The following is a 12,641-nucleotide window of genomic DNA, read 5'->3' on the forward strand; positions in this document are numbered from 1 at the left end:
TTTTTTTTTAATCCAAACATGTCAAAGCATTTAACAAAAAGTGTCACACATTTTCAAAGTACCTTCAGGGATAGACAAGCAGTGCAGTACGATGCGGTAAGATGTAGAGGCTTTAGAAATAACGTCTCTGGTTTTCAGGCCTCAGCCTAACCACATGTTAGCTGTGCAACTTTGGGTAAAACTTAACATCTCCAAACTTGAACTATGGGTAAATCACTTAACATCTCCAAACTTGAGCTGTTTCACCTGGGAAAACTAGAAAAATATTACCTTTCCCCAAGGTTTTTGTATAATTGAGCTAATGGAGGCAGAAGTACCTGGCACAGTGCCTAACTCATAAAAGGCATTGGATAAATGTTAGTTTTCTCTTTGCCAAATCTTCTCCCCCCCCCCACATCCCCATCCCGAACCCCAACACAGACACAGACACACAGACACACCCACAACCACACACACACACACACACAGGCCCACTTCATTAGTGAGTAAACAAATGTCTTGCTTTAAAGTACAAGCAGAGCGTAAAAGACAGCCAAGATCTCCTTACTTCATCCCACGAGCCCTGGCAGCCTCTCAGCTGTGGAATCCCTGGTTATTTCCTCTCTCAAGGAGGAGATACTATTCTGGTTTGACAGATCCTTTCCTGGACACACTCTCAGAATTCCCTAAGGTTCTTATCGTGGCTAATGGATAACAATGCAGAGACTATGGGAGTGAACAATCACTCTCTCTTAGCTAAAAACTTCCTTTATTGACTTCTCTGACTTCCCGTCAGTATTTCTCTGCCAAATCAACCTCTTGTTCTGGGCAACTATTAAAAATAATTTTCTTGAAACGAAAAAACACATTTAGCTTTCAATAATAAATCATGCTAATCTCAATTATTAGCCACTTAGACTATTAGATTATTAGAATATGTGTAAAATTAAATTGTTTACATTTGTCTCCTTCTTTAACCCTTAAAATATGGCCAACAGATATGGGAGTGAAGAAAGATATCTTTTAGTTATTTCTTCTACAAGATAATGTGGATGACAATAATACTCAGTCAATAAAATTTACTTAGTGTCTACAATGATAGCATTACCTATTCTTCATTGAAAAAGAAACCGAAAGCAATACAATTAAGAGCTTGTTCTTGCGGCTTACAGTTAAATGGGATGAAGTTTTTTATTATGTGGCAGCATCCTGTATCACTCTTTTCCAAGCACATAGCACAGTGCCCAGAAAACAAGTGGCGTCAATAATTTTTAGTGAATGAAATGAATTAATTACCATTTGGTTTTATACCAAGAACCAACATACGACCTTTAATCCCCAAAAGATAAAACACGCAATCCCATTATATGTGAAACACATCCACGACACCAGAATCTAAGATTCTCATTTTCTGAAAGAGCAGCTAGAACAACTTCTTTCTGAGGCACTTCTGCTTACTTAGCACTTTATTCCCCCCTACAGTTTTCCTTCTTTTGTTTTTGAACTAAGGATATTTGTATAAAAACGGAATCTTTGGGGGCGCGTGGGTGGCACAGCAGTTGAGTGTCTGCCTTCGGCTCAGGGCGTGATCCTGGCGTGCTGGGATCGAGCCCCACATCAGGCTCCTCTGCTGTGAGCCTGCTTCTTCCTCTCCCACTCCCCCTGCTTGTGTTCCCTCTCTCGCTGGCTGTCTCTGTCTCTGTCAAATAAATAAATAAAATCTTAAAAAAAAAACAAAAAAAAAAACGGAATCTTTGTTGCTTACTAATTCATCTGCTCCAGCTGCTTGTGTTCTGTTCCCAATCAAAATTCTCGGTTTTCAACCTCCTCGTCATTTTTACAAGAGGTTAGCGAATTGGCTGGGCTTGCTCCTTTCTCCATCTCTACAGAATCCTGGGCCCCAAGCTCCCATGTATTGCTCTTTTCTTGGCTTCTATTTTGTAGTTATGTCTGGATGTGACATACCTTATCTATCAGCATGCATCAAGAAGTACCCATTGAGTAACACAGCATTACCCCAGTTCGAAAATTCTCTAGCTTCAAGTCAGAGCAAGGTTACTCAAAGTCAGAGAGGGTACATGGAGAGGGCCAGGAGCCCAGGGAACATTACAAAAGAGTACACGGGTACATTTAGGTAGGTAGGAAAATAATCTATTATTCCTTCAGAGGTGAAAGCATATAGGAAAGTTGATCACCTACTATTATTGTCAATTCAGTTTAAAGCACTTTACTAATCACACATATTTTTCAACAGCTAATTCTCATTGTGTTCCCTTCCATTCCATAGGCCTATCTGTCTCTTTCTCAGAGCTGTTTCTCTTATTTCTTGCTGTTCCTCCAAAAAGGACAATAAACAATTTCCTAGCCACTCATCATCATAAAATCTGACATGTTAAATTACCCCCTACTCAGTTTATGGACCCTATTAGCTCATAAAACTCTTCCCTCACCAGCAACCCACCCCACACAAAATCCTTATTTCCCCTTCTTCCTGCTCAGAAGGATATTTCCTAAAGGAGCAACTGAGCCACTCCCACCACCTTTCTTCTGCACTGAAGGTGTTTCCCCCAACCCCAAGACACTAGGGGCTGTCCTTACCTGGAAGGCAGTTGCATTCAAACGTGAAGTCACCAGTCTGCCGGCAGGTGCCACCATTGACACAGGGGGAGGGTGCACAGGGCACGTAGGGGCTGTCACAGTGCTGACCTGTGAAGCCCTGGGGGCACTGGCACTGATAGGAACCTGGTAGGTTGAGGCAGGTGCCACCATGCTGGCACTGTCCTGGAACGTCACACTCATTGACATCAGTCTCACACTTCTGTCCTGTGAAGCCTGTGAGGCATTTGCAGGAGAACTGGTTGGCCACAGTGGTACAGGTACTTCCATTTGCACAGGGATGAGACAGGCAGGCATCAGTCCACTGGCACAGCTTACCTATGGAAGGAGAACAGAACTCAGTGCTCCCCACTGAAGTGGGAGCCAGCCTCAACCTCAACATTCCACGTCTCCCACCCATTCAACAGCTCTACTGTGTGGAGACTCCCTAAACTCACTGAACTTCACAGGAGGCCCAAATCAGAGCCTCCTCAAGATCACCTGATATAGTCACTGCCTGGCGCCCTCAGGCAAATACAAAGACTTAGTGGAGCACATTGCAGGGACTGTAGGCTAGTCATATGAAGCCCATCCTTGCAGGATTCCAGCCATCCCTTCAGGGGCAAAGAAAGGTATGGATCTCCCTACTGTCTCACACCTTGTCTTTGCATAAGCTGCGCCTCTCTTTGGAATGCCATCTTCCTTTTTGTTTACCTAGTGAACTTCCACTTGACAACTCTACTCATAAGTTACCTTATTGCCCTTCTCAGCTCCCTAAATCATTCTCTCTCACACACATATCTGCACATGTATATACACACCCCAAATCTGCTGTTTCCATTTATATCACCCATAACATGGGCAGGGGCTGGATCCCTGTAGTAGACTCTCAAAGCATGTCTTCTGAGTGAATAGAAGAATGCATTGATCTTTTCCACAATATACAATCACTAACAGACCTCTTATATGATAGAAACAAGTCAATGCTACTTTTATTTCCTTTAAACACAACCCACACACGTATTCTGGGAAACATTTTACTAATTGTGGTCTTGCTATAAATACTGCTTGATGTGTTTGAAGAGGATGAAGAATCTCTGGCTACTTATCTATGAAAAAAACTAGAAGCTGTTATGAGAATAAAGGTCTAGAAAGGTACGTCTTGTGGACTCTGAAGTAGGAAAATATAAGAGGAAGCCAGAAGACTCTGATGTGTTGGATCCTAAGGCACGTCTTTGAGGCAGAAAGACAGAGAAAAAAGAAAAATTCCCATGCTATTAGTAAATCTGGTATTCATATGGATTTTTGTTTTCATTAGCTTAAGCTTTTTGTTTTTACCTAAGATTATGAGAACCCCCTGAACTTGTTAGTATTCCAATTGGTTGTCTAGGTAAACATCCAAATATCTGACCCCCATAGAAAAACAAATGAAAGCCATGACAGCTTTTCTAAAAGGAAGAAGGAGGTGACACATGAGCACACAGAAGTGTTCTCTATCAAGGAATGTCACATCCAAGGGGAAAGGTACACTAAAAATTTGGGCACAGCAGGGGCACCTGTGTGGCTCAGTCAGTTAAGCATCTGCTTTCAGCTCAGGTCATGATCCTGAGGTCCTGGGATCAAGCCCCATGTCCAGCTCCCTGGTCAGCAGGGAGTCTGCTTCTCCCTCTGCCCCTTTCCCCACTTATGTGTGTGCACGCGAGCTCTCTCTCTCCCACTCTCGAATAAATAAATAAAATCTTAAAAAAAAAAAAAAACTGGGCACAGCACATGTATCTCAAGATGTTAAGCAGAGAGAAAAAGAAGGAACTAAAATTCTTCTTCCTATTTTTTCTTCATTCCTCTGAGAGGAACTTACCTACAGTAGGGAAGAGATAAAAATGGTTCCTTCTGGCAACTATGTGTATAGAGTATTTGCCTACAACTGAAACAGAAAGGTCCCTGAACCTGTGCTACGTACAGGCACTAACTTCCCACCTCTGCTTCTTCAACTATGAGTGGAGATAAACCCAAGAAGGTCTGACTAGGTGGGGTATAAGGGCTACCACAAAACCAAAAGGGTAAACTTAACTGTTGTAATTCCTAAAGACAGACAAAAGTGGCAGATGTGTGAAAATAATCAGAGCCCTGCAAAACACCAAGACGAGATCCTTTTAAGGGCAAAGGAAGAAGTTTTAATATGGGGATCATTTCAGAGTAACATCTTAATTATTAAGAAGACATTACTGCCATTTTCACTAGTCAGGATTAAAATGTTTTAAATGGCTATGCCTTCCCTTCGCCTGTGGAACAAAACAATTCAAAACTGACAATCAGGAAAAAATTATTCTTTTAACCACCAAATCTCTTCAATGAATCACAACAATTCTGTCATGGTCGTGATGAAGATAATGGACCATTCTAACTATCCTCTACCACCACCAACATCTTTTAATGAAAAATCAATAAAACAAGTGTTCCAAACTAACCAATCCAGTCTAGTTTACTGAGTACGTTTTTAATTTTTGTTCATCAGATTTACAGAATTGCTAGTGTAGCGGGCAACAAGATATTGAATGGTTCTGCTTTCCTCATCTAACTTAATAAACATCTATGGCTCATTTTGAATAAAGCTCAGACCCACCTTTGAAGAACTCACAATCTAGTCAGATGAAAGACATATAAAAAAATATTACAATAAAATGTGATACATTAGATAACAGAACATAGAGACTGCTTAAAGGAATCACACACAAAAATGTCACTAAGACAGAATTTTAAATAACATTGGGCAATCACCAATTGTAGAAGAGGGCATTCCAGGCAAAGGGGTGTGCAACAGCATGGAGGCAACAGGAAATATGACATTTTCAGGAAATGATGAGAATGTTGGTGTGACTAGAGCTAGATGCTTGTGGGAAGTAAAGCTATAAAAAGATGTAAGGCCGAGACCATGACAGGCTATGGAAGCCATGTAAAAGGGTTTGCAGTCGACTCTACAGATGATAAAAAGTCATTAGACATTGTAAGCAGGTGAGTTTGTGAGATGACTGGCATCCACGATCAAAGATGTGGCAATGGGACAGATGAACAAGATGGACAGAAAGTAAAAGCAAGGAAACCAGTTAGGAAACAACTGCAGAAGCCCAGGTGAGGACTGACCTGTCACCAACGTGGACAGGATAGACCTCAACTGCAGAGCAGGAGAGGAAATGGAGAAGAGTAAACAGGTGAGAGGTGCTTCAGGGGCTAGGTTAGGGGCCTGACTCTAAGTGGGGTAAGGGAGAAGGGGGATCTAGTTTGAAATACATGGACTATACATCACTACCACCCCATTTATATCAACATGTTGAATGTGAGGTACTTGTCAAGTTTCCAAGGATAATATGCAGCACATAGTTAGAAATATGAGCCTGAATGTAGGCTAGGGGGGAGTGAAATGGATGACTAGAAGAGTCACCAGCAACTGATGAAGATAATGACAGCTGAAGCCACTGGAGATAGCTGGGGGAGCTGTGATAAGACTCAAAAGAGGGCTCAAAACAGAGTTCCAAGGAACACAAAAATTTCATGGATGAGGACAAAGCAATGCAGAAGCAAAAGGAATAGTCAGAGTACAGAAAACCAGAAAAACCAGGGCCCTGAATGTCTAGGGAGAGATTTCAAGCAGCAAGTAATCAATAGCACAGACAGCTTTTCTTCTAGGGATGGTGAAATAAAGTTCTGATCCCCAATCTTGACATATATACTTTAGGCAGTCAAATATTTCTGCCTTTCTCTTTCTCTCCTCTTAGAAATCTCAAAAGGAAGTTAAAGATAGTTGTCTGGAACACTCTAGTTCCTTATCATAATGTTAAACATACACCAGAGTTAGAGGATCCTTAAGAACTACATGTCAAGATCTAAGAGATGCTAAGGAAAGGTATCTGCTGAGAATAGGAAAATATAGCCCAGAGTCACATTTATTACCTGTGAAACCAACTTGGCAGGTGCACTCATAGTCATCCCGGCTACGCACGTGGCAGGTGCCTCCATTCAAGCAGGGGTGAGAAACAAAGCAGGGGTGAGTGGTCGAGTACTGGCAATCATCTCCTGTGAACCCCAGGGCACATCGGCATGTGGCTTTCCCCAACATGGCCTGGGCCATACACGTCCCACCATTCTGGCAGCGATTCTTCTCACAGGGGTCTCGATGTTGACAATATTCTCCCAAAAAACCCTCCAGACATCTGGAAAAGAGAGGAGGAATCCATGAAAACACCTGACTTCTTGTAAGTCCAAAAACTTAAAAGATAACGCAGTGCATTCAAGAAAACACTATAGACTGTGAATTGAGAGACCTAAAGGTGCAACCTATAAAACTGCCTTTGTTCAGAAGCATGAGAGACTATTGACTCTAAGAAACAATCTGAGGGCTTCAGAGGGGAGGGGGTGGGGGAATGGGAAAGGCTGGTGATGGGTAGTAAGGAGGGCATGTATTGCATGGTGCACTGGGTGTTATACGCAACTAATGAATCGTCGAACTTTACATCAAAAACCAGGGATGTACTGTATGGTGACTAATATAATATAATAAATAAATAAATAAATAAATAAATAAATAAATAAATAAATAAATAAATAAATAAAAAATACTAAGGCTGGGGTGCCTGGGTGGCTCAGTTGGTTAAGAGTCTGACTTCGGCTCAGGTCATGATCTCTCCTGGGATGAGACCCGCATCTGGCTCTATGCTCAGGGGGGAGTCTGCTTCTCCCTTTCCCTCTCCCTTGGCTCCTCCCCCTGCTCCTGCTCTCTCTCTCAAATAAACAAAAACTTAAAAAAAAAAAAAAAAGGTGCTTAGAGAACCACACACTCTCCTGTCCTTTCAAGTCTTGGTAGGTGACAGAATACCAGGTGGGTGACCCAGCATGGTCTGCCATGGCCGGTCAGCATAATCTTTATCAAGGGAAAATGCAACCACAGCTTTTCTCATGTAGGTATAGGCTGGTATGGTGTACCAGCACTTTTTTGTGCAGCATTGTTGATACTTGTCTATTTAAATTCATTACCTTTCTCATTTTGACTAAGTCATTTGTTAGGATTAAGACATTCACATGATAATGCATGGACTGACCCACTTCTCCTCTCCAATTTAGAATATAGAAAATATCATGCGCTTTCTCTCAATTAAGCACTGAGAGATAGTAAGTTCTTTTCTTGTTTCTATTGAGACATCAACTGGCCTGTATCTAGATTTCTGGGTTATGTTCAGGGGTTACATTTCTCTACGATGGAGAAAGAAAAAGGCGGTACAGGAAAGGGGAAGGATTCAAAGGAGCTTTTTTAAAAACTTAAATCTGTTCAGATATAAATAGCAGGCAGCTTTTTTAACCAAATAAAAAAGCACAAAATATAATGAAAATAACACAAAAATACCTAAGGTACCATGCAAATGCCAAAGTGAAGAAGAGAAAACAATTCAAGAATAACATTCTATAACATTCTCCATGTGGTGTGTTGAGGAATCTTTTTATATGCACCCATTGATTTATAAGACATGCAACCATCCCAAATTGTGTGTAGTATTTACAACAATCCTACATTCTCTAAACAGCATTAAAAAAAAAAAAAGGAATGGATAGTCCCATTTTCCTAATATAGAGGTTATTTAAATGAGACCTCTAAGAAGCATTCAAACGTAACACAAAGACTTTGATTCTAACTATAAATTTTACCATGTGGCTGTCGCCTCAGATATTTGGTTGAACCTATTTCTCCATTTTACTTTTTGGAGGATAGAAAACTAGGTCTACAAGGCTGCTCCATCATTACCTCAAAGATGACACACTTAAACCAATAAAACTCCCCCCCTCAAAACCAGCTCCCATCACCCCTCCCTATGTGCAGATTCTATGTCCTGATTCTCCCTATCGCCCACACTTAAAGCACCGGGGTTGTGTTTTCCTCCTTCCTATCTTTGCCGAATCATATCCAAGATGTTTCATTAGGCACTGGTTGGCAAGGTGAGGTCTTCAGAGGTCCCAGTTATTGAGAAAAGGAGGGGGACCAGATATTAAGGAACTAAGACAGAACACGCCCAGAAGAATTGTGCAGTAGTTAACATGGCTGGAGGAGGAAACAGAGCTGGTAGGTAGCTCCAGTGGTAGTGATGTAACTGGTGACATACTCCTCCCCTCTTCCTAGACCTGAATACAGTAAGCATGGCAGAGCCAGGAGCAGCTCGAGTTCTGAGCATCTTCATGAGCAGGTGAAGCTAGAAATGGAGAGGCAGTAAGGAGGGGGCACAGCACTAAAACCAAAGACTGGCTGAAGGGTCTGTGAGGCGTCTGCATCTCATACGGTCAGAAGGCCTGTTTGGAGTGAGTCCTGGTGCTGTGACCTTAGACATGTTACTTAACTTCACTGTTAGTTCTCTCACATTTTAAACAGTTAATAAAGCTACCTACATTGTTGTAAGAACTGAACAAAATCAAGTATGTGAAGAGCCGTATGTTAAAAAGTTTTGCAAATGAAAAACATTTTTTCTCTCTTTAAACTTATTGAGGAAAATATGATGCTTTATTCAAATCACAGCTTGATTTGATACTAGGTTATTTTCTGATTTTTTTAAAGTAGAAGAACAAAATCTGTCAATGTAGCATAGCCAAAATTATCCCTGAGCTATATTATTAAAAGCATTTGTAAGTTATGTAAGAAGTCTGTTATGGATGATGTTAAAAACTGCAACACAATTCTCACTCACAGTGGCAGTCCTATGGGCGTTAAGCCTGGCTGACAACTCTAGATTCACCCATACGGAAATTATTCACCTTATAAATAATGGCAAACTTTTAAACCTGGGTGGGCTTTTCCCAGCTTTGCTCCTGGACTATTACACCACCGCCGCCTCCCCAACACTATCAGATGGCATCTGCTCAGAGAATGCAAGTTTATTTAAATGTTAATATCATAAACATGTAAAGAAAACATAAGGTTCCCAGGAAAACAGAAATGAAACAATATGAAACTTTCTGGAGCCAAAGAAGAATATTCCTGAATTATGCGTCACTAGGGTTTAATCTTCATTGTTGTTCCCTACGAAGTACAGGAAAATAAGTTTCAACTAAGGTATGTTTAAGAAACCAGTAAAAGCAAGGGCGCCTGCGTGGCTCAGTCATTAAGCGTCTGCCTTCGGCTCAGGGTGTGATCTCGGCGTTCTGGGATCAAGCCCCACATCAGCCTCCTCCGCTGGAAGCCTGCTTCTTCCTCTCCCACTCCCCCTGCTTGTGTTCCCTCTCTCGCTGGCTGTCTCTATCTCTGTCAAATAAATAAATAAATAAAATCTTTAAAAAAAAAAACAAAAAAAAAGAAACCAGTAAAAGCAGAGGTGGGCAAATACAGCTAGTAGACCTACTATGGTCCACTGCCTATTTTTGTATGGCCCATGAGCGAAGAGTAGTTTTTACATTTCTGAATGGTTAGAAAAATGCCAAAAAAAAAAAAAAGATAATATTCTACGACATTTGAAAATTATGTAAAATTCAATTTTGGTGTCCATAAATAGTCATATTGGAACACAGTCACACTCATTCATTTATGGATTGTCTATGGCTACTTATGCATTACTGGGTTAAGTAGTTGTGATGAGACCATTTAGCCTGAAAAATATTTACTATATGGTGCTTTATAGAAAAGTTTGATGGGTGCCTGGGTGGCTCAGTCAGTTAAGCATCTGCCTTTGGCTCAGGTCACAATCCCAAGGTCCTGGGATCGAGTCCTACCTTGAGCTCCCTGCTCAGCAGGGAGTCTGCTTTTCTCTCTCCCTCTACCCCTCTCCCCACTTGTGCTCTATCTCTCGCGCTCTCTCTCTCTCAAATAAATAAAGAAAATAATGAAAAGAAAAAGAAAGTTTGCCAACTCCTCGGTAAGAAAATATATGATGCCCAATGCTATATAGAGCATCCAACATGCTTATTAATAATGATGTTAATGATGACAAAGAAGAATGTTCTCATTTCAGTTTCTTCAAAGAATATTGCACTCATTCATTCATGAAACAAACATTTAGTAAGTGCCTATTACGTGCCAGATATTGTTCTAGTGCTAGGAAAGTCCTTGAACTTGTGGAGTTTAAATTCTAGTCACAGAAGACAAAAAATAAGATTAGTAAGTAAAATACATAATTTGTTTGGTAGAGTTAAGTGCTATGAAAAAAATAATAAAACAGGAAACGGGGGATGGGAAGGGATGGAAGTGGGAACAGTAGGATGTAGTTAAATGAAATATTTTGATTTTAAATAGGAAAATCAGAGAAGGCCTCCCTGAGAAGGCACATTTCAGTCAACACGTAAATGAGGTGAAGGACTAGCCATGCAGGGAAAGTGTGTTCAAGGAGGGGGGAACAGCAAATACAATGGACCTAAAATAGGAAACAGTCCTGGCATGTTTGAGGAATAGCCAGGAGACCTCTGCGGCTCTCCCAAAAGGATTAAGAAAAAGAGTAGCAGATAAATGGATGAGAGCCGTACTGTGAGGCAGATCATGAGGAGTCTGTAGACCACCATGAAGAAAGCTTGAGGTTTTTACTCTAGGTAAGATAATATAACGTACAACTGACTTACTCTCCCAAAGTTCATAAATAGAACTAGATCTTATTTCTATGTGAAACTAGACCTACTGTTAATATAATAATACTCAGTTTCTTATTTAAAATGTTCTAGAGGGCTAGACATCAATCAGCCTATTCCTTTACCTTAAAACATGTACAAATCTCTTTTAACCTAACAAATCTCTTAAATTAACAAATCTCTTTTAAAATGTTTTAGTGAACATTTTTCGCTAAGCCCTATTTCCCTTTCCAAATTCTTCTTCCACCACAACCAAACTCCTGTAACTGCGGCTTAATTTTACAGAGAGTTTCCCTCTCTTCCATCTAGTTCTTACTTGTCCCTTTGCAACAAAACTTTCATTCTAATTATCACCCAGAAATTATGCTCTCAGAGCAATGACTCTCCCTTTGTCAAGTTCAGTCTGAAATTTCATCATAAAGAAATTCTCTTTCCTGGAGCACCTGGGTGGCTCAGCCGACTCTTGATTTCAGCTCAGGTCATGATCTCAGGGCTGTGAGAGAGAGCCTCGAGTTGGGCTCCTCCAAGCTGGGCGTGAAACCTGCTTGAGATTCTCTCTCTCTCTCTCTGCCTCTACCCCTCCCCACCCCTTCTCTAAATAAGTTGATTAATTAAGAATAAACCTAAAAATATTTAAGGAAATTATCTGTCCTATAGGAGGTGTCTCTGACCACATCTCCTATCATTTTAATCTTTTTACATTTGGTTTCTAGGACTCCCTCTATCTCAAAGCTTGGTAAATTCTTAGTCTAGGTTGCTGATTCCTCTTCTCCTTCTTCCCCATCAATTATGGGGAAACTTTAAGTTTGGGATGCACTGCTCTTTCCTCTCATATGCATTTCTTACTGTTGTTGCTGTTGATTTGGTTTTGAAGAACTACCTTCATGTACCCACATGAACAGCTCCAGTTCCATATGTTCCGTTTACTAAACGTCATCTACCTACCCTAATATACTCTGCAGTACTTGAAACTGAACATTTGAAAAGTAGGATCATTTTCACATGAAACTTTAATTCTTCCATTTTTCTAAGGTCTCCATTCACTTTTGGTTACTGCTTTTAAGTTATATGTAACATTATCATATTCTGACAAGTCTTATTAAGTGAATTCCTACAACACTCCCCATTCATATTTACAGTTTCCTTTTTGATATCAATTCCATTCACTTTTGGTTACTGCTTTTAAGTTATATGTAACATTATCATATTCTGACAAGTCTTATTAAGTGAATTCCTACAACACTCCCCATTCATATTTACAGTTTCCTTTTTGATATCAATTCTGATCATCTTAAAAGCCTCAGGCCAGATATTATCCTTGGAATAACAGAATCTTGAGACTCAACACACCCTAAGGTAATCTCTACCCAATGAGATAATTCTTTCTAAGATATCCTTAGAAGATGATTGCCAGTCTCCACTTGAATGTAAGCAGTTAAGCATGGTGCCTGAGTAGTAGTAAGAATTGAATAAATGCTTGA

General features: G+C 40.5%; 1 protein-coding gene across 1 annotated transcript in view; it reads right to left on the reverse strand.

Moving 5' to 3' along the window:
- The window catches only part of NOTCH2 (notch receptor 2), a 159,341-nt gene that overhangs the window by 81,293 nt on the left and 65,407 nt on the right, over window positions 1-12,641 (reverse strand). Inside the window, exons 3-4 of the mRNA XM_087866205.1 lie at window positions 6,523-6,782; window positions 2,578-2,913 (exon numbers count right to left, since the gene is read on the reverse strand). Of these exons, the coding sequence (XP_087722331.1) occupies window positions 2,578-2,913; window positions 6,523-6,782 (596 nt within the window). The remainder of the gene's footprint in view (window positions 1-2,577; window positions 2,914-6,522; window positions 6,783-12,641) is intronic.

Source organism: Ursus americanus, chromosome 12, assembly GCF_024610735.1.
Source record: "Ursus americanus isolate L20-20 chromosome 12, mUrsAme1.1.p, whole genome shotgun sequence".
NCBI lineage: Eukaryota > Metazoa > Chordata > Mammalia > Carnivora > Ursidae > Ursus > Ursus americanus.